Raw genomic sequence first — 27,817 nt, forward strand, 5'->3', positions numbered from 1 at the left:
CCGGTCAGGCCAGTTTACCGTGTAGTGCCGTTGCTGCATGTCGCGTGTTGGTCGTCTTCTCATGTTGTGTGTTGTACTCGTGTAGTGATGATGTCTATATTATTTTAGAAATAATGTAGTATCTATCTTTTAACTCCAAACTTAAAAACTAACCTAACGCGCGTGTTCAACAAAATAAATGCCTCAGATTTTACAATTCTTCTTTGAATTGTTGCTACAATAATAATATATTGTACCGTGAACCGTGTGCGTTTAGGAATTTCGGTTGAGATTCATACCGATATCGTTTTGAAGGGTTCTTCTCTACCGTCAACACCACACACACACACACTTCTTGGACGGTGAGTCGTCGAATTTTTACATTAAAAGATTTTGAATTTTTAACGTAGGACGGGGATGAAGGATAGCACAAGATAAAAGATAAAATCATGATTATCAAGATTAAAACAAATACCATATTCAGTAATGTTTTATTCGTATCTTTCTTATTTTGGCCGGAGTTAAAAAAACATGAATGTATGTATATATATATTATAAATTCACTGAGTCCGCATTATAGCTCACTGGTATACACTCCGTGGTACAACCGGTTGTAGAACATGAGTGTTGTTTTATTTGTTCATTTCAGATTCAAAAAATTTTCGGTTGAAGTGTCAGTTTAAAGACAAAAACTCCGACAAAGAACGAGTACTATTAATACATAAAATAATATTACAATAATTGTTAATAGATACGATTTTCAGCGTTCGCCAGCATATTTACTAACGCTGGAAATGAGGAATACCAAATTATGTTGTCGTTTTATAGTTAATAGATTATATTCAATTTTTTTTTATGTACGATTGATGGAATAGCTAATAGCATTAGATAATACTATTTTTTATCTGTATTTCTATATATGTATATGAAGTGCAAATAGTAGTACTAATTTGTATTACATCATAATATAGCGCGGACGGAAGCGTTTAGAAACGTATTGTTCATGTTTTTCCAAACGGAGAAAATATTTCCAAATGTCAATCGTAGAAACTAAGGGAATTCAATTCTACCACATGTAATCGACGTAACATAACAGAATAATATTACGAAATATTTCTTTATTTAACATAGTGTAGGTAATTACAGTATCATTAAAGACAAATCGGACAACTACTAACTTTAACAAAAACGCTTTTTAGTTTTTCTTAATTTTATGTGATATTATTGTTGTGTCAAAACAATATTTATTTGTATGTCTATGAGTCGCACGAATAAACAAAAATGTATAATAGGTTATAAGCGTGTACATAATAATATGTTATTAGTCATTGCTAATAAAACAAACCCGCGAATAATGCAATCGTATCGTAGCGTGTTATCAATCTGCCGGAGATAACGGATTGTAAACCATCTATTATAATTTTATATTAGCGAATCGTCGTATCTCTACAATATTTGAATACAATATCAGATTGTTTGGCTCTTGTTCCCGCGATCAGCGGTGGTCCTTGAATCCGTTTGTTAACCGTCATGTCGTCTATTCATAGCTCGTTTTCCACGAGGAGGTCTACAACAGCTCCGTGGACGGACAATTTCAATCCAAGTCGTTTACATCAACATTTATTTTTTTAAATAAAGAAGTCTTATTAGCGAATTATTCTTTCTTTTCTCGTGTAGTATATTTTGTAGTTGAATTGTTTCATTGAAAACGACAATTCTAATTGAAAACACACTATGTTCGGTGTTTTTAATCGAGAAACGTTTATAATTATGGCGTACATGTGCACTCTAGTAAACGACATAACCGCACATTTTATATTTAATTACACGACGGCGCGGCGAGGCAATCGTTTAGTGGGGGCAAAGAGTTGGCCGATTAATACTGTATGGCGAGAAAGGATAGAGAATCTTGTCGTCCAAGACCATTAAAAAAATTAAACTCATTTGTCAGCTGCCGTCGTCAATGGTTCCCAAAAAAACAGACGAAAATCAAAATTTTTTTAAATCGAACCTGTATACTTGTCCGATACGAATAGATCGATTGTGCTATTTTGTTTAAGCTTGTCAGTGATCAAGGCGCGTGAAATTAATGATCACGGATGTGTTTACTACCCGATAAGATCGTGCGCTTTTCATCAACATCCAACGCATGCCGCAAATTAGACATGCTTTGAAATTCATAAAAACAAGGACGGATATACCTACCAATATGTAGTCTATTACGTAAACGTCGAAAACACATGGAAATGTAGTGTGATCGAAATTAAAATAACATCTCACGATCGTGTTTGGCAAACGAAACAATATCCAAGATTTGAAAGAAAAAAAACAATTCTGTCGATTAATTGCACAATTTAACAGCGTGTCCTCGAATTGGGTAACGTGGATACTATAGGTATATAATCAAATAATTATAATACCTACTGTACATTTACAGTGCTGTTATGTCTGTAGGCATATGTGCTATTAAAGTTAAACATAACCATTAAATTAAATGACGTGTAAGACGTTACATTCACTAGACTTTTTTTTTTAATTCGCTGTAAAACATACATCATACAGATCGCCGCAATGGATGTACCAAAAATCCAGTTGTTATCCGCCGACGTTTGTATCCACTACTCTTGACTGTTCAAACATAAGTTACATAACTTAGTTACTTAAGTTTTGTTCGACATAGTCACATACCAAAAATAAAAGACGCGTTACGCTTTATTTTGGGAATTGAGAAATAGACGAAACGGTTTTTTTCTACCGGAATAAACTATGCGGAAAAAGCTAAAACTCTAAATTGATCATATGTTCAAACATGAATGATCCATGTTTTAAATAATATGATCTACCAAGTTAAAGAAAGTTACATTTAAAATAATGTGCTACAATTGTTAATTGTTTATTTTAGAAATCTTAAACCTATAATTTATCACATAATTATCTATTGTTCTTACACACTGATCTTACTTAGTCGTTTGATGCGTACAGCTTAAAAAATGAGCTAAGTCACTGCCAGTTTGGCTAACATTATCCAAGGTAATTACTATAGGAATTTAATATTTATGTTATATTTCTTTCACATACTATCAACTCAAATATAGTATTTAAACTAACCTAGGGTTTACATATTATTTAACGGTAATTTTACTATGTACTAAAATAAATAGTGTATAAACTATCTAATTTAATTGGTCGCAACCATAAAATCGCATAAAGTGTGATTATTTATGCGTCATTTTATATGTAAAAACTACTACTCCGTTTGGTTGTAGTGCTTACGCTTAACCAAAGTTTATAATAATATATGTTGCAGTCTAGCAGAAAATTTTGAAGTATACGTTTGCAATCTGTTCAATACTTCAATGTGTATGTATGTATGATCAATACGCAGTCCATAACGGATTTGATTCATCGTGTATCGGCCAACCGAGAGAAAGTTCCAATATCTGACGTATACTAATCAAAATATTTGTATAAAATAATAATAAAATGTGCGGTATTATTAATTTTATTTACACAAACTTATTGATATGGAAGTTTTGATTTTCTCTTAGCGCAACAACATGTGTGTGATTTAGTGAAACGCTCTATCGGAGGTTTGCCTTAAAGGCACTTCGCCTCCATGACCAGTTTTCCAAAAACGTCTTTGGAAATATCATTGTCTACAAGAAACTGCATTCTTTTATCTTAGAATTATACATTTTCGACAAAGGCCCATAACAGACGTGAAAGTTTGAAGGAAAATATCATGATTTCTGATCAACATCTTTGATAATAGTTATCATATTGTTACCATAGTCTACTGATTGTATTTCGATCGTAGTTGACTCACTGTTGGATAATGACTTACAAAAGGAACGTTTTTTTACCGTGAACATAACACAACGGCTAATATGATGCATTAAATTGATTACACATTACCGGAGTATATAGCGAAATGCGTTGATGCGTGGAATGGTAGGAAATCTTGCATACTGATTTATCATATAAAACATAATTAACTAAGTCAATAGTTAAAGAATCGTAAAACGTGCGTTAAACGGACATGCTTTCATAGACTGTGACGGAAACAAAGAAAACAGAAATAGACTATAATCAACAACCGCGCACCACATTTGGTTTAGCTCTCAAGCTGTCGCAAACTACCTATTTGTATTTTGTTTGGCACTAACGCTGTCAGGAAATAAAACGAAACCGGATGCATAATATCGGCATAATTACACCAACAACATATTATCATGTTAGCCGAATAGGATAAGATATGAATCTACAGAGATCCCTACGAACGAAAGGGAGTGACCTATAGATGAAATTTGTTTTTAATAACCGGGCTAGGTTGTCCGATGTAATGCTATGATTATGAAACAATGGTAGAAAAATGAAACACTAGGTCAAAATATAATTGAACTGAACGATAGTTGACATGGTTCTAAACCAGATTAGGAATTAATTAACAGGATAAATCGTTGGTCTGTATAAATCTGCGTTCGATTCATGTGTAACATATTACGGGTCATCAATCTTATTCAAATAATTTGACCTCAATACAAACATTAATGAAGACACAGCTTTCACGTGAAACCTAATTTTAATAGTCAGTCGGACGCATAGCCCTAAACTTGGAGACCGGACCTGTATAGAATAAAATAAACTGCAAAAGTTTGCAACGATCAGCTAAATTTTTTTCGTGGTTTATATAACAACTATAAACCAATTAATAATAGGATATCAAGAGTCGTATTTGTATACCGTGAATTGAGCTCCTGTGCACCTCGTGAGGCTATTTTGAACTCCATGCAAACGCCCCCCCCCTGGTATCTCAGCTTCACTAATAATTTGAATTTTTTATACGAACGTAAATGCGTTTATATGTAATTGTCCGTCGCTTCTCATTCTGGGGCCTTATAACAAAAATAGTTATTACTATTTCATTTTTTTAATTTATAAATAAACAGAGTGGTAATCTTGATCCACTTTCAAATTGCAAATGATCAGATAAGAGCAAATGATATCCGTCTAATTCGTTCGAAGGACTATCAAAGAAAATAATTCAATCCGCTAGGCTTGTCCATTGTGTGCGTTGTATAGGCTATTAAATGCTGTTTAACCGATGACGTTCGTATACAAAGACAATGCCTACCTAACAAAATAACGAGAAACGTCACTTCTACCTATATAGTAAATGTAATGAAATTCTATTTGTTGAAATGTTAATTGATATTAAAATGCCGTAGGCATTGATACAATATTCTACTGTTTAATTGGTAGCTTCAATTTGAATACAGTTTTCCCATGTTGACCAACTGGGTAATTACTGAATTTCCGCTGTATTAAATCATCTCGAGTTTTATTTACTCAAAGTATTTAATTTAGAAGTATAAATAATTGTGAAAACTGTAAAATGTTATATGATCTGTCACTGCAAGTACTTATTATATTAGTATATCGAATATCAGGTGGCTTACTAACAATATCATACATGATACAGTATGGGTCGCACGGGTTTGACAGTGCGTTTTGTGTTTAAATCTGGACTTCAAATTCGTCCAATTCTCGTGACACTCGACGTAGGTATGCTGAAGTTCGGTTTCTTAACCGTTTAAATATCTCCTAAGTGCATTCGTGTCATTGTCACGATAAAGCGGATTGAGTTTTGCGTTTTATTCTTAGAATTCCACATTGTTGTCTCACCGGTGTCCACCACACAGTCGTCACCGGTTGACTGTTCGTCAAGGGTCTCTCAGTGCGCGATAAAGATTTGTTTTCCAAACGGAAGAGAGGTCATAGTAGCGTTTGTAATGGACCGTATCGGTCAAAATGTACACGGTTTGGATCTGCTCTAAAATCGGTCGCTTTCTTTGTCACTATTCATATTATGAGCCCGTGCATTTTTTAATTCACAGCACAGGACTTGGTCATGCTATGTGTTAAGCAATAGAGGTCTTGATTTTTCATCCGTACGCGTTTGTCGGGGCCAACAAAATGAATCGACGAAACAAAAAAAAAAGCGGTCACGGTGGTAACTAATAATGTATAATGGTAAAGTAGCCATTGTTGTATAGGTACACATGCCAGAGTGAGCAGAACTAATGGAATTCGGCGGCGATGTTTTATTTTTGCGCGTCGATACTAGTATCTCTCTATCTCTCTGCCCCTCCCTCTTGTTCTCTGGTGGACCGTGTCCAGGATTTATTTTCGTATGCATTGTAAGATATTGTTATCAAAATGACGGCGGCGAGTGTTTGGACAGCGTAAAAAAAACGACGAATAATGAATACCTCCTGTGGACGTAAAAAATAATAATTCATATTATCCGTTAATGCATTTGTATTGTGTGTTGTGTACTGTATAAAAAGATTATAGTATTATATTTACTTCATAAGTTATGTTATCCTCCTTATCCAACAGGCACCTTGATGGTTTAACTTTTTTCGATAATACAACATTACCTTTTTCTTAACATTGTCACTGAATCACTATGATGGTGATAAAGAACAATGATAGTAATAGTAAACTGTAAATAGATCAATCGATCTCTTCATGGAAACATTATCATGCAACTATGATAGAGCTTTTTTTTCATATTTCATATGAAAAGTCCTTGAAATGACGCGTAGATGTCTTACTATTAATGACGTATGCAAAAATTAAACAATCTAATTGCTTTCAAACGCTAGAGCGATTTTTGTATATTATCAAGGGGTTAACCGCCGTGGGAGGATACTGACGCTATTGCGTACTAGTTGAGGTACTTATTACTTCTAAATTACGCCGAGATGAAATAACTAACCAAACTCTGCAGAACGCGTTCTTTGTGCGAGGCATAACGGATTTTATTGTAACTGTATACACAAACATTTTAAAGAGTTCATTTGACTGCGAATTCATTTCCAAATTAGTGCCCGGGGCTTTGGGTTTGCTCACCTGTGCGTAGTTCATATAAACGCTTTCAAATATAGGCTATGCGGCTTCCAATTACCCGATTGGCAAATGCAAGTAGATTTTGTATTGATAACCAGCGGTCAAATCTTAGACTAACCGTCGGGGCCAGATCACGAATAACTGGTTGATTAAATCTTAGGATAAGTGTGTTGAACAATAATCAAGACGGATTTCATTGTTGACTTGGTAAAAACCAGTGCGTTATCAGTTGGTGAGATCCGTTAGGTTAGGTGTTTTTTAATCACCATTAAAATTTACAGTGATCATACTTTTACGGCTTGAATATATTTTTTTTATTCGTACTACTTTCGTTTTATCGCTATGAGAAAACATACATTTATTGTACACGGTTTGTACAAGGTCTGTATAAAAACAACGTGTGTACTTCATGTTAACTAAACGGATTCAAACATTTCAAATTTATGTCTTTATTTAATTGTACCGTCTTTGTAATTGGTTAGTAATTCGTTTGTAGTTCGTTATCCTCATCGTACCTACTCGGTTGGTGTCGGCGACTTATTCGTATCCATCGAATTTTATGAATATTTAATGAAAATAATTTGCATGTCTACAGGGTTTTGCAACGCAACGTTTTCTCCCACGCACACACGAATATTGTTATCGTCTTTTAATTGGACTGGTATTTCCATTGCGTAACTTCAATGCACGTAAGGTGTCAGTACAAGCGATTTCGTGTAAGCCATAACATATTTTCTCGTGACCCGCATTGTTCTTACTTTTTTTACTGCCGATTTTGCCCTTTTATTACTTTATGTGCTGCCTTATGGTTATGACTTATGACCATATTTAAATGTGCTTTACTACACGCGTGCTTAACGCGCAATAATAATATAATTCATTAAATCTTACCAGATGTGGCTCGTAGATACTCAATTATTATTGTTTCTTGACTCCTGTCATTCCACTCTAGTTTGAATGACTATATTATATAATATTAGCTGGCTTCATAGTGTCAGAACCTATATAAGCATCGTTGGACAATTTGGCACTGCACTCTGTGGGCTTGTGATAGAAATAGATTCAATTCACCATATGAATATGTGATTGCAACACGTTTTTATATTACTTGAAAAACTTTATGTACGTACACCTTTTTATTGGTGGCACTGCAGTTTTTTAGTTTTTTATACTGGATAAATGTACTCAAAAAGACTACGTCTTGTTATAAGTTAGCAAAAGCAAAGGGAACTATTATTGTTATAAAATTTGTTTTCTTAATTTCCTTGTAGTTTATAACAACAACAAAAACATTTATTTCATTTTTATGTATATAAATCTTTTACCTAGGGATTTTTTTCGAGATTTATTTTAATTCTATTGATTTACCGATAAGCCTCCTTACGCCTCCCCATTTACGCTTATGATTGCTGAACATTTTTTTTTCAAAACATCCTGTACGTGCGTTTTGTAATGTAAGCTAATAAAGAAGCGATAATGCACGCATGTGTTTTTTAACTGTAATACTTACTGGTCCCAGGCGAACACGCAATAATAATAATAAAAAAAGGATCGGTTCGTTGTACTCTCGCGTTGATCGCGAAGGGAGTGAAAAAATGGTTTAAAGTCATTTTGAACGGAGCACGTTCTTTGTTGGGGGAAAGAACTTATTCATCGTATTAAACGTTGTGTGGTGTTGTTTGCTGGGTTTTTTTTTTGGTTAAATTTTTATATATGCTGTCGGTGGCGGGACAGGCTGAATCGAAAACAAAAAAAAAAGACTAGTTTCGACCGCCAATGGCGATTGTGTTTATTATTTACCATATGGCGTGCATCTCATGTTTGTCTCTCGTTTACTGGCGAACATCAACGATAATAATTTCCACCCACAAACCGTGTAGAGAAACAACAAAAATTATGTCTACTTGCGGAAGCTTGCGATGCACGTGGTAGCGATCGGTGGCGGTAGATAAATGCGGTTTGTTTACACGTGAAATGTAAACTTTGATGGGAGTTTCATAGTGAAAAGATCCATTCGTAGTCAAACGTGACTTGAAAAAATCATTCTCAGCACATTCACTTGACTCGTAGGTACATAGAAATGTTCTTGATTCTATTTTTTAGCTTATTAAAAATACATCATAACTAAAAAATACTTGAATGTTCGAGTGCCTAATGGTTAGTATTTTGTAGCCGAAAGATTTGTTTGTTTGGTAGTCTGTTCAAAGATGATTCATTATAATCAGAACACAATGTGTTTACTCTACCACGGACCCTAAATCCGGTTTTGTATGTATAATCAAATGCATTCATTGTAAACTACAATTATTATTATTCGGTTTCAGTAAAGCGTGTAGAATATTAATGTTGTATTAGTTCACACACAAAATATAATATATTATTTTAAATCACATTTTTTAAAGAGATAGTATTATACTTAATGTGATGGAATACATTATCGTTTTAATGCTGTATTTATTTTAAGAGGTTAATTTATTTTACTATATTTTTATAATCTCATTACAACCATCTGCGATATCAATTGCATAGGTGGACCTTTTTGTTGTACACGAATGACTCGATTAACTGTAAGATAATGTCGATTTAGTTTTTTTATCCTTTATATACATAGTTGATATGTGGTCTGTGAAAACGGTGTGGCGATGTGTGTAAAGAAGTTTACATTTTGTTATATTTACACTTGGATTAAACTTGCAACATTAGTTTATCAATAATAAATATTATAAGATGGCTTTAAAAATCGATATCATAGGGGTAAACGCTATCATGGAATCCAATTCAAACGTAGCATACAATTAAGGATCTACAGACATTGTCTATCATCTGTAGTGCATTCGAATTTGAGCCTAAGAATGTTATTTACGAGTAAAAATGTCTACTAAGTGTTCATTCGTGTGTTATTATAAATGTTCGAGAAAATATTAGTAGTGTTATTTGAACCGCTATCTATAATAGGTAGTATGAAATACCTAATACTAATTTTTTTAAACACCTGCTTGGTAGACCCTGGCTACATTCTCCCTGGTCGTTCGGACAGGTATATTAATAGGGTTGTCTCGCCTAAAATCCATTTAAAAATTATTGCTGTACCTAAATAATTGCCTCATTTCGACAACACTGGTTTTTATGGATCCTAAACGGCATGCGACCAGACTCGTACTTAACCGCCGGAGTGTGCTGCGTTCTCTTGTGCATTAACAACATTTTGTTCTCAAGGTCATTCTTTGACCTCAAACAATGACATATACTCGTAATAGTAGTAGAATATTGCTATTATTAACGGTCTTTAGAAAATAGACAAGGTATTATTATTGTAGCGACTTGTTCTATAAAATGTCTAGAATCCAGTCCCCGCGTGGAGGAGTGTGTCTTGTGTGCCATACATGGGATTAGCTACAAGACGTGGTCGATCTCCGGCACAGTCTCCGTAACCTGTAAACTAAACACCTGCCCGTATGCACTACACTACCCGATTATTCGTCTCTGAAATAAATTGAAATAACAACAACGATCATTGTAACGAATTATTAAAAATAACAATAATATACTGGTTTTTTTTTTTGCAATGCCACATCGTCTGATGTTCATATACACACAGAACTCGGTTGGCTCTGTTTTATTAATTAATATTCCTATACAAAACGTTTTAAATTATTTGTTTTTTCGATTCAAATTATTTCGTTCGTGGGGTTTCTATCCGTTAAGTTTAAAAAATAATGTTGTATATGGTTACCGCAGCAACTAGAATAATTATGACGGTTATTAATCAACGGTTTAGAATTGAATACAACTGCTGGAGCTGTTGAATTAATATCGATAGCCGCTGTATATATATCGCCATGCCGACTACTGCCGGAAACGAGGGTGGGCGTTAATCATACTTAGAGGGGATTGTATTTTTTTACAACTGTATAATAATACACATTCGTCGAGCCTCCATCAGTTATTATACCCGACTATCGGTTTACATGAGAGACGGTTTAGTTTTGTATTAGATTCAACTATAATAAGGGTATTTAGTATTGAAACCTATCCGTTCTGGAAAATATAAACTTAGTGCTACTGTTGACCAATTTTGATAATCTTGTATGTTTTGATATTATGATCAACTACGATTGTACCACTAAGTTATATAAAAAAAGAAACTGGTATATAAATTATAATGGTTTGGTTCCATTGTGTATACACGTTTTTTATGTCAATTAAAAATAATGAGATTTTAACATTTAAATCGAAAAGGGTTTTGTTTTTTCTTTTCATTTCATTGGTAGTTCAGAATAGATAAATAATATGGCCTATTAAAAGTACTTGAAAGTACCTTCTAGTGTTTGCTAATAATTGTTTTTCTTTGAACAACATAATGATTTTATTGTGCTATTACTCTCATTTGTTCAACGTACAATCTAATACGGTTTGTTGTACTATCGCGAACAGCGCATTGGCAAGTGGACATGATAATAATAAAAAAAAAGGTAATAAAACCTAAATAAATTGTTATCGTTACAATTGGATTCGTTTATTATTTAGACCAGCCTAGCCTAGGCTACACTTCAGCTCGCATGTTGTATAACTCTCGAACCATGACCAATGAAGGAACAATCATGGTTTTTTTTTGTCATTTCCTTCTTAGCGTCCATCGAAGTGTTATATTTTTTATTTTAAAAACTATGGTATTGTATACAGAACGACAATTTATCTTACGTCGGCGACCAGACTTCATGATGCGCCAACTGACTATGCGTGAAGGCACTCTGGATTTAAATATATCTGGGCCATCTTTTCTTCTGCCACGTTTGTATTATATTTATGACACCATATAGTCAGTGATGCTTAAAGTAAACGTCACGATTTTATAACAGGATGTATACTACACTTACATACATTTAAACAAAAAACAAATAATTGCATCACACGCTTAATAGGGTTATAATATTTTTGTTATGAAGATAATTAATATCTTTTTGGCTTTCGGCTCCTCAAAATGTAAATTAATATTTATATACAAGTATATATTAATATATTTATACGTATGTATAATAAAGGATATTGCTCGTCACGTCTTTGTTGGATTAATTAACAGTTATTAGTAATGACTTAGACTTAAGTTTTATGTTGTTTAAATAATTTAATATATTTCAATCCTTCAATATCTGTATCCTCTGTAATTTATTATAAAGTATATAATTATTCTTGAGAAAAAATAAAATTAACACCAAAAGGTTTTGATTTTACTCTATATGCGTTGTAGTTTTAACAAAACATCTTTTTTTTCTTTTACAGTCCATACACAGTGACATCGAATCGAAGGGCAAATGCATCCGTTTGGCATTAAAGTATTGCCAGTGGTTATCCGACGAACATCAGCTTGCGAGTAACCAAGAGGTATTACAAGCTGTGCCTTCTCTGACTAAAAAGGCGAAGCACTTTGAACACCGCTGGCAATTACTGTATATCAGATCACTGGAGTGGATTTGTTTTATTGAAAGCCTATCAGTGAAAAAATGTCGCAAGGTAACTTGAACAAATGAGCTAATGGTTATTTTAAAAAGAGGAAAACGTCAGTTGCCTTTAACGTCACACGAGATAAAGTTACTCCCATTTAACGTTATCACAAAAGTATGTTTATGTGTTTTTTTTTTTTTTTTTTGTAGGATAGTATTAGTTCTTCAGATCGCGATGAAGAACCGGTCCATAAATATCCTCGGATGAACGAAGAACGCATTTTACCGAAATTATCAAACGTTAGTTATCTTTGGCTGATAACATTTTATACGATTTTCCTTTTTACAGTGGTTATACGTTTATTTTGTTTGTTGTTGTATTCTTAGGATAAAATGGAAACTGGAAAATCACCTATTCCCGTGCTACATACAGAGCGAATGCCATTTGACGAAACGGCCAACTTTCATAGGTATATTGAATAATTATGTTCTTACTTATTACATATTTGTATCATTTTTAATGCATTTGTATATTTAGGTCGGATAGAAAGGGTCCGAATCTGGCCACTTTCTATTATAGGCATCTCGACACTGATTCGGAACAGGAAACTAAGAAAAATTCGATTCCATTAAAAATTGATGAGAAAACATCGGAGTCGTCGGGAGAAGACGAAGAAGAATGGACTTACAGCCCGAGAACAACCGATGTAACGAAAAAAACAGAAGAGCACATTTCGTTAGCGGAACCTGCCAATTTAGATGAAATAAAAGCCTTGGTGGATAACGTGAATTGGTCAGTTCCGAAACCGAAATATCAGGATAAACATTGGATATCTGGTAGCGGAGTGAAAAGAAAACATATCATAAATGAAAACTTAGATCCCGAAGTATGCGCCGAATTTGAAAGCCAAACAACTCTTTTTGATTTGTTGATGTTTTACTTATGCGTTTATTGTTTGTCAGGACGAAGGGTGTATCGGTGACAGTTGTGATGCCAGCGGCGAATACACGACGGAAGACGATGACCAACATTTCAGTTCGGATAACTATTCGCATTCTTCGCGATCTTGTGATATAACTGTTGTACAGTCCGCCGATTTGGAGTTTTCTTGTAGCCCGGGTCGTTTAAACATTTGCAGTTCTCCAAAAGTAAATTCCCGACAATTCGGTTACCAAAATTTGTTACAATTATTTCCGAATTTTATAATTAAATGTTTCAATTTGTAATATTTAACCGTAGGTCATTTTGAGGCCTAAAACCAACTCTAGAAACGCTCTGAGACCAGTTAGTATGTCTGGCCTTCCCCAAAGCACCCCGAAAGCGAGGCTGCTCACCGATTCCTGTCAGTTATCCGTTTCCGAATCGGCCTTAAATAGTCTTTCTCATGAGCAAGTGTCTGTTAACGGTAGAGATTCGTCGACTATCGAAGAATCTACCGCTACTCAGACGCAAGACTGCTGCAGTGGACCTTATACCACGAATTCCTTGAGGAGACGCAAACTAAAGCACAGAAAACGAAGCACAGTGGTTAGTGTTTTGTTGTACAACCGTAATATTAGATGCGTATCGGGTAAATTTCATTTATTTGGAACGATGGTATTTTTTTTAGGAAAAGAAGAGCAAGAGTGGTTCGGCTGACAGCCTTTCGTCCGCTGTCAATTCTGTTACGTACAATGATATGGTCAACTCTGGTTCGTTTTCCGGCTCTTTGTGCGGCATTTCTCTAATCGAACCGCAGCGAGCGGACTCGGAGACGGAAGAAGAAACTACTAAAGAGTCGAGAAGGCAGGCCTCGCGGAAACGACCAATGAAAATGCCCGTATTCCGCTTAGGCGAGTTTGGCGCGGTCACCCCGAGGGAAAATCGATTTCCTCTAAGGTCTCAAATGCCGTCAGGTACGACGACGGACTTTAGCTCGTTTTCCGAACAGGCCTGGGACAGCTATCAAGAGAAGTACTTAAGCGAACCTTACAGCGAGGACCCTCCCGATCCCGAATCCGTTAGGCGCCTGTTAGACTTTGGCGACGATTACAGAAAGTACATCGACAGTCAGTCCGACTGCGCCTCTAGTATCGGCAGACCCGCGTTTGTAAGTACATAGCAACCGCATAATTCGTTCGATTAACTAAAAACACATTTAACATTGTAGATCGATGACGATACCTTTGAACAAGAGTCGTGTGAATCCGTGCGCAAGTTGATTCTCAAGAGTAGGTTGCAGTTGAACTATTTGGAACAAGTGCTTTCCAAACTGGTCACTTGCCCTAACTCGAATCTTACACTAACTGATGTTGTGAGTTTGAACTATCTGCTGGACTTTTTTTAAAGTGTGTACATTAACTGATCGAGTATTTTGTTCGATTAGGGCCAGGTAAAACAGTGGTGCCGAGAAAACGAGTACTGTCTTCGTTTCTGTTTGGAAGGGATCGACGATAATAATACCGTAATTTCGGCGAACGATATCGCAGAAGTCGAAGGTAAGAATTTTATTCACAGTTCTTTAAAACATAATATAGATGGAAATCACATCGTTAAATAGATTTAGAAACAATCTCGATATCACAATTTTTACCGATGAGCCAATCATTTTTAAACGTCTAGAGGTAATAATAATAATACTAATTAATGGAAAAAAGGAAAATAATTGTATTGCTAAATAAAGACTTACTCGGACAAGTTTCATGACATAAAATCATAAAAATTATGTCGAGTGGATTAATTCATGACCTTATCGCTTTCTATTACTGTTTGACGGCTAACAGTTATTAATAATTATAAAAAAAATGTGTAGCTGCTAAAAGAAAAAAATAAGACAAATTTGCGTGGTAGCCCTACGTAAATAGCTTTCTGGAACTTTCGTTAAAGTTCTCTTTGCCGACTTAAAACGTTTTGACATTCGCTTCATTATAGTTTATCACTCGTGCTAGACCATTTACAAAAAAAATAATTAATTAATAGTTTCTTCACGGAGAAATATTTGGATAATAACTTCTAGGTTACAATGGAATATACTTTTAAAAGTATTAAAAAAATTTGGCCATTTACATAAATTATGCTGTTTAATTTTAAATATATTTCGTAAAATATGCAATAAAATACAACATTTACAGGTGTAACTATTGATAATTATTGTAACAGGTGGTTTTTAAAGGGCATTGGAACGTAACATTATACTAAAAAGGAGTTTTGTGGAAAAACCTCTCACGGTTTACACTTTAAAAATGTTTTTGGTCGGTTTTTGGCATAGTAAATTTGAGGTATTTCTTTAAAAACTCTTTTAATAATAATAAATTTCATTGCCAGACCATTTTTTAACTGCATTTTATTCGTCGAGTAATTAAAAACTATATCCGAAATCCTTGTGCCAGTTTATCGTATGAAACTGAATATCGAAAGAAAATAATTTAACCTTTAATGTAAGGTAGTTGAGAGGATATATATATATATTGTTACAGCGATTTATAAATATTATCTACTGATTAAAATTTTAAAAATAATCTTTTAAAGACGAAAATCTTATAGACGCAATTTGGAAGGAGGTCGGGTGTGTTTAGTAGAGGTTTTTAAAATAACACCACACATTTGTTTGCGTTCATATAAGTAGTATGGGAATAGGTGGGGCTATATATAATACCAGTGCTAAAGCACACCTATTATTATAGTAAATTCTCTACAAATTTTTCTCGAAACTTGGGTAAAAAACTACCAGTTCACGGACGAATTATCAAAACAAGCCTAAGAGGGAGTCATCTTTTGTCAATTCTGAATTGACAAAAAAAATGTAATGTGGGTGATAGGATTTTCGCTTAGCTCCTTCGCTGTTTTCTTCTATGGTACGTTTATTTATGATTCTAATACAGTAATGGTCGAATTTATTGTCTACACACGACACACCCGTTACCCTTTATAGCGTAGGTGTGTTTTACTAGTTCGAACGGCCGGTTTTTTTTGGGGGGAGTTTACTGTCCAAAAACTTGGTTGTCGTGGCAACCGCGTCCCCTTTTATGAAGTCGTCGACGCCAACCGCTTCCGACGGATATTATCGATTTACTTAGTGTTACTTCTCTGTTCGTTTGCCCTAGGAAATCGCGTGGGTCCGTGCAACGGCTTGTGGGCGATTGGTGTACCTAATAAATAGCTTTGGAAACGATTTCGTAATTAGCCTATCCTTTTCGACGGAGGCGGCAATGGCTGAACCCATTAGGAGGAAAGCCTCGGGCCGGCCCCACCTGTGGACCGTTTGCAAATCCAAACGGAACGCGAATCACCATGCCCGCCAGTGTCAGTTAGTCGGTTTTCGGCGACCACCTGCGCCAATCGCTCTCGGTAAAAATATAAAAGCGTTCCCGCGCACGCCGATTCTAGTTTTTTATCGTTCCAGATACCGCTTGGTGGTAATGTAAACAATAGTTAGGTTGTATCGTTTTTTTTTTCACCTTGCCGGTCGTCATTTGTTACCGCGTATCACCAACGGCAGTGCGCGCAAAACACCGTAGCGCGAAGGTCGCAACTTGCGCGCTTGTCAGCCACTTGAAAAGAGAACAGCGTATCATCTCGTCTACGATATTATTATGACTCGCCGAAAAGAAGTCGCCCACGCGGCCTCTCAAACCACCATCAAAGGTAAATACACGTTGTCTTCGTTGTTTTATCAAAATACAAGTGTTGTTAACGGTGTGTAAAAAGTTGGTTTGCTGGTCGTTTTAAAAACTACATTCTATAGGCCTTACATTCGGTTTTTTTTTTTGTAATTATCTGTAAATCGCTTTGTTCGATTTTGTAACCTTTGTCTGTCTGAATGCAAATTTTGATGCAACTAGATCTCGTTGGAGTTAGATACCATTAGACGATACCAACTAAACAATCTGCGCGGCTTCGTGCCTTCTTTGCCTCTAACCGCTGTCGTCGTCTACTTTAACCGGTTAAAAAAATGATGTTTCACGCCGGTATAATTTTATGACTATATATTTGGTTCATCGTCCGCCTTGGCGGTTGTTTTGCAATTTATTTTTAACAACCAGTGTCTGAACCTAACGGGTTTATAAAATTAAATCAGACCGCAAACGAGCAATAAAATGTTAACATGGTTTCTGTCGGTATTGTTATAAAAAATAAAAGTTGAACCATTGATTACCCATTTCGCACGTTTGAAGGTTTTCCCTTACCTTCAGTAAGTATTACAATTTTGAATATATTATAATATTTCTTCATTGTTATTGTTTCAATCAGATTCTAAAAGTATTTCTATGAATTGTACAGTATAATTGTATAAAACAATGTGCAAGTCAATCGAACTCAACATGGTTTGTAGGGAATATGCGTTCATTTTACCTTTCTAATAGACAAGCCAAACGCCCAATCTCTGATTTCTGTATTATGTTACGGTCTGTTGTCGTCATGATGTGTACGGTGTACTGTACATAAACAATTTCCGTCACGGTCGTTAGAGACTTTATCATACAGCTTGCCACAAAATATTATTTGAAAATTCTACAGCAGTAAAAATAACTGTTCATCACATTAAAATATTAATGGATCATTTAAAAACAAGAATTTCTAATAAATCAATTAAAAACCATAGTATAACATTAATAAATGTAATTAACTTCAATAAACTGCAATCAAGCCATTTATTTGAAATAATGTGCATATATAATTTATGTTCATATGATAAAATAGTAAATACAAATTTGAAATTATTATTACTCAAATGTTGTTTCTTTTACTGTTTTAATTAGCTTTGAAAATATAAACATTAGAATTTAATAAAATGACCCGTATATTTTTTTACACGATATAAATATGTATAATGTATGGTATACATTGCAGTATTCTCTGACTATCTAGTTCTCGGATTGTATTCCTTTTAAATATCAAATTTATTAGGGTTTTGATAACATCTTATTATGTTATTTTGTTTATTTGAACTAAAGATTTTGCGTGTCATAATACCTATTGTATTTGTGAGTGTTTCTTTGAATATACCGTGGACATATGTGCATACACTATGAAGCTGCAGTTAACATATTACAAAGTATTTTGCGTAGGTACAATTATAATTGAAACTGACACAACCATGGCATTCGAATTATGATGGTAATGTAAAACGATTAAAGTATGCATTACCAGCGTTATCTTAACTGCTAATTCCTTAAAACGTGTTATCAATATAATATCCAGTGTCGACTTAATTGCAATACACTGTAATCTGTATAAAATAGTTTGTAGCACACATGGTTTAACTAAAAAATAATTATATACTTTTTAAACTATATATTTCATATAGTAAAAACTGAGCAACACTTGTGGTTACATAATTATAGATATTAACAAGTTGACCGCCATGAGTAGTACCGTATTTGGTACTGATATGGACATATGGTTTATATTAAAATAATATTATTAAGTGCTTTTGTGAGCGTTTATTATAACGTTGCTACCGAAATAAGCGTATACTGATTTTTTAACTCTTTTTAATTTAAATTTAAATTCAAAATGAATGACATAAAATAATACGTATCATCTAATTTCCATGGTATTTGTTCAATGTTAAAAAGCATATTTTTTAAGTTTTTCTTTTTTTATATAATTAATGATTTACGATTATCCATTCGTGTAGATTGGCCAGATAGATCTATGTTGTTTGCCTTTCATAGTGGTATGCGTCCAGTTTTTTTAAAAGTGTATTGAAATGGGTTTAATAGAAGATCGATAGATGGTTAATCATATTTATTTTTAATTATGTCTAAAAATATAAAAAGAGTGAGTTACAGCCGTATTTTTATTATTCTGTACTCTGTGTGTGGGAGATAGACATGCCTCTTTGGCAAACCTTCAGCAAGAAATATGAATAACACGTGTTAAGAAATACAGCCTTCCACCAATAATTAAAATGGCTTGGGGATGCCATCATGTAAAAACACGAGGCCGGGGGTTTATGTACGAGACGTGTAAACAGTGTATCATTTAACGTAACTATTTAAAACTTCGGTTTTTAAACGATTGGTAGACCTTCAATACAATTCAATATTTGTTATCAAACAACAAAATATTGATCATTTAATTTTTAAACTGTTATTACATTGTCGGCTTTGATTGGCCGATGAATAATAAATGTGAAAACTGAAAACGGTAAAAGCGGTATGGTAACTATTTGTTGATAACCGCAAGTAATTGCTGCCAACTTTCTCGGACGTTCGCGTATGTTTTCCTCGTGGCAACCATTTAGTGAAAATTGATTACACAAGTTGTTGACTTACCTATTCGATCGCGTGAAAAAGACATTAAATAATCCGTCAAGTTATTTGTATGTATACGAATTATGTGGGCAAAATTATCGATGCCCGTATCAACAACATATTACTAACTTTTATGAAGCGAACAAAACGAGCGGTGAAATTTTGTTTAAACAACTATAATAATATTCGTAAAATTCGTACTCGTGTTCTCGTTTTTGGCAATATTGTCTCAAATGGCATAGATACGTGCATTGGTAGACTACGATTTGTATACTTTTTTGGCAACCCGTTATTTTTTCCAACAAATGGACCCGACTATTGTATAATATTATGGTTGGGTCTAAGAAATCACACGGCTTAAGAGGGCGTCACACCGCCCATTTTTAAAGAGTAAAGTATAGTCAATTTTTTTACAAAATCTTAATTTAAAGGTTAAACTGTAATGTGTAATCACAGCATCCTTGAAAGCGATTTAAAAATGTTTTATTCATCTCAACTTGTTTAAGCAGACTGAAAATAACTCTCTTAATTTTGGATTTAGAGTAAAAGCACCCATTATAAAATTAAAAGAGAACAATATTTCGGAGGGCAAGACGGTGCATTTTTTTCGTTATTCTAAGTATAACGCTCAATACATAGTTTGGAAATAACGACTATTTTAACATTTTTAAATGACTGTAACTTTCCAAAAAATTAATTTTTGCCCTCGGAAATCATAGTAAATAAGTAGTTTTCTTTTAATTTTATAATGGGTGCTTTTACTCTAAAACCCAAACTAAGCGAGTTATTTTCAGTCTGCTTAAACATGTTTTATACCACTGAACATCACCGGTGCGACGCCCTCTTAAGGCGATCTATCTGTATATTATTAATTTTAGTACATAATTGTATAATATTATGTTTATTGGCAATGTACGCAACAATAGAGATTTATCAGTGTATAGTAGACATAAATAATATGATAACCGAGCCGCCGAAGGAGGTTCGTTTGGGAACCATTGCGCGTGTGAAAAAAAACGCGCGCACACAACATGATGACGACGGCGACTCTTGGCGGTATCCCTTCCAACGGCTGCTGTGGTGTCCCCTCCGATTGATGATAATAATTATTAACAGTCGTCGCCGCCGCCGCCTAAACCATATCGCCTTGGACCCTCGTTCCGGCGGACCGCGTGAAACTCGTTTCGTACGCTGCGCGGACGTCGTCGTTTGTGCCGCATGTGCTTTTTTCTTTTTTTCGTTTAGTTTGTTTTTTTGTTGTTTTCTCTTTTGGTGTCACTTTTTTGTTTTGTCAACCGCGTAGGCACAAATGTCCTACGTACTCGTCTAACAGTAATTTTAAAATCGTTCGTTAGTGCGGGGTGTTCCGCAGTGTTGTAAGTTCCGAGTCGTTGTGGTAAATTAATATAGTACTATACTTAATCTACTTAGTAGAGACGGTCGTCTTTTGAGTTTTGTCCCGTGTAAAGGTTTGCGCTCGACAGTGTACAAAATACTATATGTAAAATAATATATATTATTAATTCACGACAGTGGCTTTCACGAAATTTGAACTATAAAGAAATTACCGTTTTGTGGTGTCAAGAATGGTTTTTTCTTAATCGCGCTTTCCCCCCACGAGTGCTATTATAGCAGTCAACGGTCATACAATATATTACATTATTGATAATTACTGTTATTGTTGTGTAAATTGATTTAGTTTTTATCGCCTCGGCTCAGAGTGCATTTCTTAAATCGGAATATCGTCGTTTCCGTGAAAAAACTTCCTAAAGCCTAATTGTTCAGTTGACACTAAAACGTGTAAAACGATTTATAGCAGCTAACACATAGGTTTTATTTTTTATTTTCCATTTATTCTACAATGGAGGGAGATGACACGTTGGAGATTTTTGATGGCTTATTGTTTTCTGTATCCAGGAATACCAAAACCTGAAAATCATAAAATTGGCACATATCTAGGAGGTTTTTTCGCATATTATAATGGTTGTTTTTCGATCGAATCATAAGTTATCATCGAACAAACATGTACATTCAATGTTATATATTATTGTATTTCTATGACGTCCTCGCTTTGTTTATACACTACTGCGGGAGGTCGCGTGATGTCGTATGCGACCAGGTGACTCGCAGATTTATTTGCTCTTCCCCCCCCCCCATCCGCTTTGGTTGCGGTGTTTTTGAATAATATTCGACCGTTGGATTTGATTTTGATATGATTAGACCTTCCGGATCGTGACCCCGTCGCTGATTATTCAAAAACATATATCACCATGTATAGTTTGTAAGCATACCGCATACAATACGAATAATATTACAATATAGTAATTCCCACTAATAACAAAGTCGTAGTTAACAGTTATTCTTATCTCGGCCATTCCCGTTACTCGTTTCCCGGCCTGTTGTACGTTGCCAGGATATTAAATTGTAAACTCCAGAAATTAAAAAAAAATCAACCCTCATCGTTTTTAGGCTTATGTAGGTATAAATGTGTTTGCGACATCACGGTTTGTACATTGTCAGCGTTCCTGGTTACACAATGGACATCTTATAAAACGATCGTTTAAAAAAAAAAGATTCAGTGCGGTCTCCTTTATTTGTTTTCGGTTATGAAATAATTTTCTAAGTGAAAACAAAATATATTATTCTAGAAGGTTCTCTTTGTCGTTTCTATTTATCGCGCGTATCTTATACATTTATATAGACACAATGTTTATCAATAAAATATATTTGACGCGCACAATTATCACCACATGTCCCGGAATCCAGATAGTCAAAAATGTAATATTAATAATTCATGTATACAGAAAAAATAAATGTTTATATTTTGAACGTGGTCATGATTATTATTTTGATTATCGACCAGTTATTATTTTTATTAGAATGTTGTTATGAGTTAATAAAATAATTAAATATTGAGGTTTGACACTTGCCATGAGAAAATCGTCTTCAAATGTTGATGGTAATATAATTAGTTTAAGAGGGGAACAATTTTTATTCAAATTATTATTTAATAATTAAGATCATTTAGTATTAAGAGGACGCTATCCACTCGTAATTTGTAGGTGGTGTAAAACAGGGTTTGCAAATTACTCAAATCGATACTGTGAAGGTTGTTATAGTACTAAAATCACTAAATTTTCATAGAAAAATAGAGGAGAATGTTATCTATGCTTAACCGTGGCAATTTTTCTATAGATCAACTATTTTTTTTTTTTATGAACGTTAAAAGTTTAGGTTTTTTAGTATTTTTTCATTAAATTATTAAAAATGAATGGATTGAGTAATAGATAAGCATAGATAATTTTTTTCTCCAGTTACTGTGAAAATTTGTTGATTTTACAATAATGCCAAGAAAATTTGGTTTTGATTCGCACAATTCTGTTTTGATGGGAAATAATTGTAATTTTGTCTATAGAAATTACTGTAATAATACGTATACCCTATAGTTGAAATTTTTACCTCTAAATTAAGATGTTGCGAAAATTACCTGTATTTTATTCCTTAATAAATAGCGGGCAGCGTCCTCTAAAGTGAATAATAAATGAATTTGCTAGTGAATTCGGGCTCAGTTTTATATACCAGAAAGAAATTGTAAACCGTAGAAATCATAGAACCTGTTTATTACTGATAAACAGTAAACTACTTGACTAAATAAGTTTTTAATTTGGGTTGAGTGAATGTAAATTCTGAACCTTTATTTTTTTCTAAAAAATATTGCCTAGTCACATTAATTATTGATAAAAAAAAGTTTGTTTACACGTTCTCTGCTTGTTTTTTTTTGTACCGTAGTAATAATAGCACGAGATAAATCTGTTATTGGAATCAACAGGGCTATTATGCCAAATATCACCAACAGAATTCGATTTTAGGTCATACTTATTACTATCGGTGTGACTGAGGCTAACCGATATTAATGGTAATAATTATGGTGTTTTTATTTCTGTTGTGGCAGGAAACAGTATAGGCGGCAATCTGGAGAACGATTAATCGTTTCTTATACTGAGTACAATAAATATTATCGTATGTTCGGACACCACACTTTAAACATCAAAACTTTAATGATTCATTAAAATGTTAAATGCATTGGACTGGTAGATTTTTAGGCGTACGTTCAAAGCATTTCCCGTATGGTATTTTATCGCTCATTTCTTCTCGACAAAGGCGTGTGTCCAATTGCTGCTTCAAAAATTTTTTTTTCTTTTTGTCACCAGTTCAAATTTTTTAATTTTTGAGTTAGGTCGGTAAGTTATTTTTGATAACAAAATGTACCAAATGTGAATGTTGTCTTTTTTATACAATCAGGGCAGAACGAAATAATAATATTGTTTACCGTCATTGTTCAAGTAAACAAGAGATAGTAAATCCGTAAACATTTTTCTTGGGTCCAAAATTAAAACTGTTATAACTAAAAAACGGTAACAGATATTTAAAAAATGACACTTAAATTCTATTGCACCGTACAATGTATATTATGTTGTTCAATCCGGTATTAATAAACGGTTATTTTGCATTAGAGAATTTACATTTCTTAAGTTTAGCATTTACAAGTCAGGAACAATAATTAACTATGGTTAGGTGGGGTGCAGTATTTCAAATTTGCTGAAAAAATTTCTCAAGTAATTATATGCGTCAAAACACCTCGAGTTAAAACTGGTATCTCTCAAAATGTTAAGTATATTATATATTGTAATAATTTGTTGAACACAATTTCATATATTGTTATCGTAGTTGGTAGTTTAATAAAACTTCGAGTTCTGAACGATGTTGTTACTATTCCCGGGTGTGTTTGAGGATAGTAAACTTGTAAATCGAGTTCAATGGTCAAAATGTATCATAAAAATAACCGCCGTCTTGCCTTGTTGAAGTAACCCCCTACCATCATGTGCATACTTTTGTACACCCACGAAATTAAAATTAGTATAAATTATTAGTCTGCGTGTATATTTAGCTCAGTAATCAACTCCCATTTAAGTGTGTTCCAAACGTTTTTTTTTTTTTTTTTAATTCGTATGGGATAAATAGTACAGTAAACATAATTCAAATTAAGAACAATTATAATTGAATGTTTTTTTTAAATATTATATTGTTCTACCGTTTAAACTGTTTGACGTTATCTAGAGCTGGCAATGCTACCGAATTTCTGTAGGTCGTTTTAAAATAATATTCTGTAATGCGTTCATCCTGTTTCAAAGCGAAACGAATTTTTTTATTTTATTATTGCTATGTCTGAATACAAATATATATTATAAGCTGTAGACATTATTACGATTTCGCTGACACTACGAGTACTTATATCCTGCTGGCTCCTCTTTTATGTTTTTTAGATCATACCAGTGAATTACCGTTGTCAAAAGCACATATTTTCATGAACTAATCATACCATTTCGTTTTCATTATTATTGGGCACGTTTAATTTTCCGTCCCTATTCATAAATGTTTACACATGTTAAATTAATAATTAAATAATTAAACGTTCAACAATATTATTATACAAGATAAATAATTATTAGTCTGTTGGTGAAATCGTTGTAGCCGTAAATTTGATTTATTTTTATGATAGTCGTTTAGTACTCTGATTATACATTTAGGTTGAACTTGTATTATTCAAGGAAATTCACTTCACGATTTTTTTAACAGTATATATTACATAACTTTCTTTATCGCGTTTTACCATCACTACACTACTTTAATGTACTCTTGTGACGTCATTTATAAAACAATGTTTGTTTAAAATCATATAAATTTAAATTGTATTAGAATATATTTTTTTAATATTCAAATCCACTAACAAACAAAAAGAAAACTTTCAATGGATTAGCATACTATTGAAGTAGACCGCACGGGAATCTACATTTTGTTTATTCGCTCTTTTTTTTTTTAATATGGATACCTATTGCAGAAAAGGTTAAAATTCCTGTTTGCACGTTCACAATATAACCCAGAAGACGCTCAGACCTGTGACATATTTGTTTGTCTATTTTTATCTATTCCGCGGTGCTGCCTAATCTGTCAACTTGTCAAACATAATAATTTCAAATGGATAAGCCAAACAAAAGGCCGGTTAACGGCGGCGTCATTGCCAACTCGACTTTGCGTTTTGACTTGGAGTCAGAAAGATTAGAATTTGAACACTTGGATGATTCATGTAGTTCCTCGTCGGATCTTGATTGCAGTCTCGATAGCAGCTTCCAGAATTTAAGAAATAGTGTGAAAAATATCAATAAAAGACAGAGCCCTTCGAAATCTCACATCCATACAAGTATACAGTTTGTAGAGGAGACTGCACCAGAAATGAATTTAAATAAAAGCTTCGAAGACATGAAAATCAGTGTTAGAAAATTGAGAAATATAGAAACAGAAAAAATTAATAGTTATATTAGTGATCTGATTAAAGCTGCGTCTCCCATAAATGACGAGAAAGGTAAAACTAAATTGTAGGGGTGGTGTAAAATCTATTACGCTGTTGATGGTCCATCATTTCTACGTTGTTACTAACATAACTATTAACAATTACCATTTTCTAATTATTATTATTTTTTTAAATAATTTTAGGTATGGTGAAAAAATGCGAGCGCATTGAACTGGAAATTTCCAAGCAAGAACAATTCCATTTGCTGAAGACTGACATTGCAGCGATTAAAACACATTTATTAGCATTTACTCGTAATGATCGGCTCGACAGCAATGTAAAAAATAAACATGAATTACAAGTTTTCATTCTCACTGCTAAGGTAATAATAATAATAATGATAATAAAATATGTTTTAGGTTATGATGACATTTTTTTTTATTAGTAAAATAATTTTTGTAAAAATAGTGATGAGAAAAAATATGGATTTTTTTAAAATTTAAACCAATATATTATTTATGGCCAACCTTTTAAATTTAAATCAAACTTAAATTATTAATTACATCTTAATTGTATTGTTTATTATATTATAATACAAGTCATGTCTATAATGAAAAAATCCAGATTTAAGATCAAAGTAAAATATTCAAGTTATCTAGATTTTTGTTGTTAATATTTTGTCTTCACATACCAAATTTTTTTGGGTTTCAATGTTATTTAAAAATGTAGTTGATATTTTTTTTAAGTAGTCATTATATTTAAAATAAAATATTGTTACTACTTACTAATAATAAGAAAACAATTTCAAAAAGGAAAAAAATTAAATAACATATTTTGTCTACACACTATTAAAATTTAAATGTATGAATACAAACAATTACTTATAGTATTATATATTTTAGGATAATTTTGTATAATTTATCTTAAATTTTGACATTTATCCTTATATTTAGTTGATCTAATGTCAAAAGTTGTTTATTGGATAAATTACATCACATTATCTAAAAACGGTTCCCGTGTGATATATTTTTTTTAATGAGACTAGTAGCTATCTGTAATGTTATTATTTTTTTTTTACAAAAACTACTAACTAGTAATTAACAATGTGTATTGTTTTCTACTAATTTGTATTTAATTTTTTCAGACTGAGTTATCAAATTTAGAAACGTATTGGAAGGATCGTAATATAGTAATGATAACCGAACAGTTGAATAGGCATTATGATGAGTCAACGCAACCTAATGCTGTTCTTCTACAAATGAGCAAAGATGTAGCAGATTGTTATTCCATGTTTACTAATGCTAAGAAAAGGCAAGTTACAAAATAGTTTTTATCATTATTAACTATTTTTAAACAAATTATTTATTAGCACTTGGCACAAAATATGTCAATAAATTAAAATAAATGCAGTACACTGCTGACCGCAAGTAGCCCACACAAATTCTTAGTTATTTATTATATTTTTTATCCACTGTGTGTAAGGTTTATCTAAGTAAAAATATCGAGAAGTGATATCCAAACTTCCACAATGCTTGTTTAACGCCCAAGTTTTCCAATTATACCTTAGGCTAGCAATTCCTATTATTTTGTTATCACATAGCATAGGACAACCGATGTCTTCGTCGCAAAATTGTATGTTATCTTGTTCCAGAAAAAGATAACACGTTTTGTTCCTTACTCTATAAAATAAGAAACAGAAATAATTTTTATTTAAAAGTTGATAATGTGCTAAATTGTATTATGCATTATTACTTTGTGTTCTGGTATTTCTCTCCACAATCTACTCGAACCATAACTGAATTATTCAAAACTGAACTCCACTGGTCGTAATAACCACGACTCCTACCCGATCTGTCGGTTATTCCATATATATCACAAGTTTTCTTTTCCCAAT

General features: G+C 33.3%; 1 protein-coding gene across 2 annotated transcripts in view; it reads left to right on the forward strand.

Moving 5' to 3' along the window:
• LOC126836230 (uncharacterized) overlaps positions 1 to 27,817 on the forward strand; it is a 100,623-nt gene that overhangs the window by 63,512 nt on the left and 9,294 nt on the right. For both annotated transcript variants that reach the window (XM_050569454.1, XM_050569453.1), the window contains exons 9-19: positions 12,175 to 12,405; positions 12,546 to 12,635; positions 12,723 to 12,805; positions 12,874 to 13,222; positions 13,299 to 13,484; positions 13,576 to 13,863; positions 13,946 to 14,425; positions 14,486 to 14,629; positions 14,702 to 14,813; positions 26,127 to 26,305; positions 27,068 to 27,234. In XM_050569454.1, the coding sequence (XP_050425411.1) occupies positions 12,175 to 12,405; positions 12,546 to 12,635; positions 12,723 to 12,805; positions 12,874 to 13,222; positions 13,299 to 13,484; positions 13,576 to 13,863; positions 13,946 to 14,425; positions 14,486 to 14,629; positions 14,702 to 14,813; positions 26,127 to 26,305; positions 27,068 to 27,234 (2,309 nt within the window). The remainder of the gene's footprint in view (positions 1 to 12,174; positions 12,406 to 12,545; positions 12,636 to 12,722; positions 12,806 to 12,873; positions 13,223 to 13,298; positions 13,485 to 13,575; positions 13,864 to 13,945; positions 14,426 to 14,485; positions 14,630 to 14,701; positions 14,814 to 26,126; positions 26,306 to 27,067; positions 27,235 to 27,817) is intronic.

Source organism: Adelges cooleyi, unplaced genomic scaffold (genome assembly GCF_023614345.1).
Source record: "Adelges cooleyi isolate 19-005CV unplaced genomic scaffold, UGA_ACOO_1.1 ACOO_flye_CR_arks_rails_tigmint_CR_PRNA_23, whole genome shotgun sequence".
NCBI classification, from domain to species: domain Eukaryota; kingdom Metazoa; phylum Arthropoda; class Insecta; order Hemiptera; family Adelgidae; genus Adelges; species Adelges cooleyi.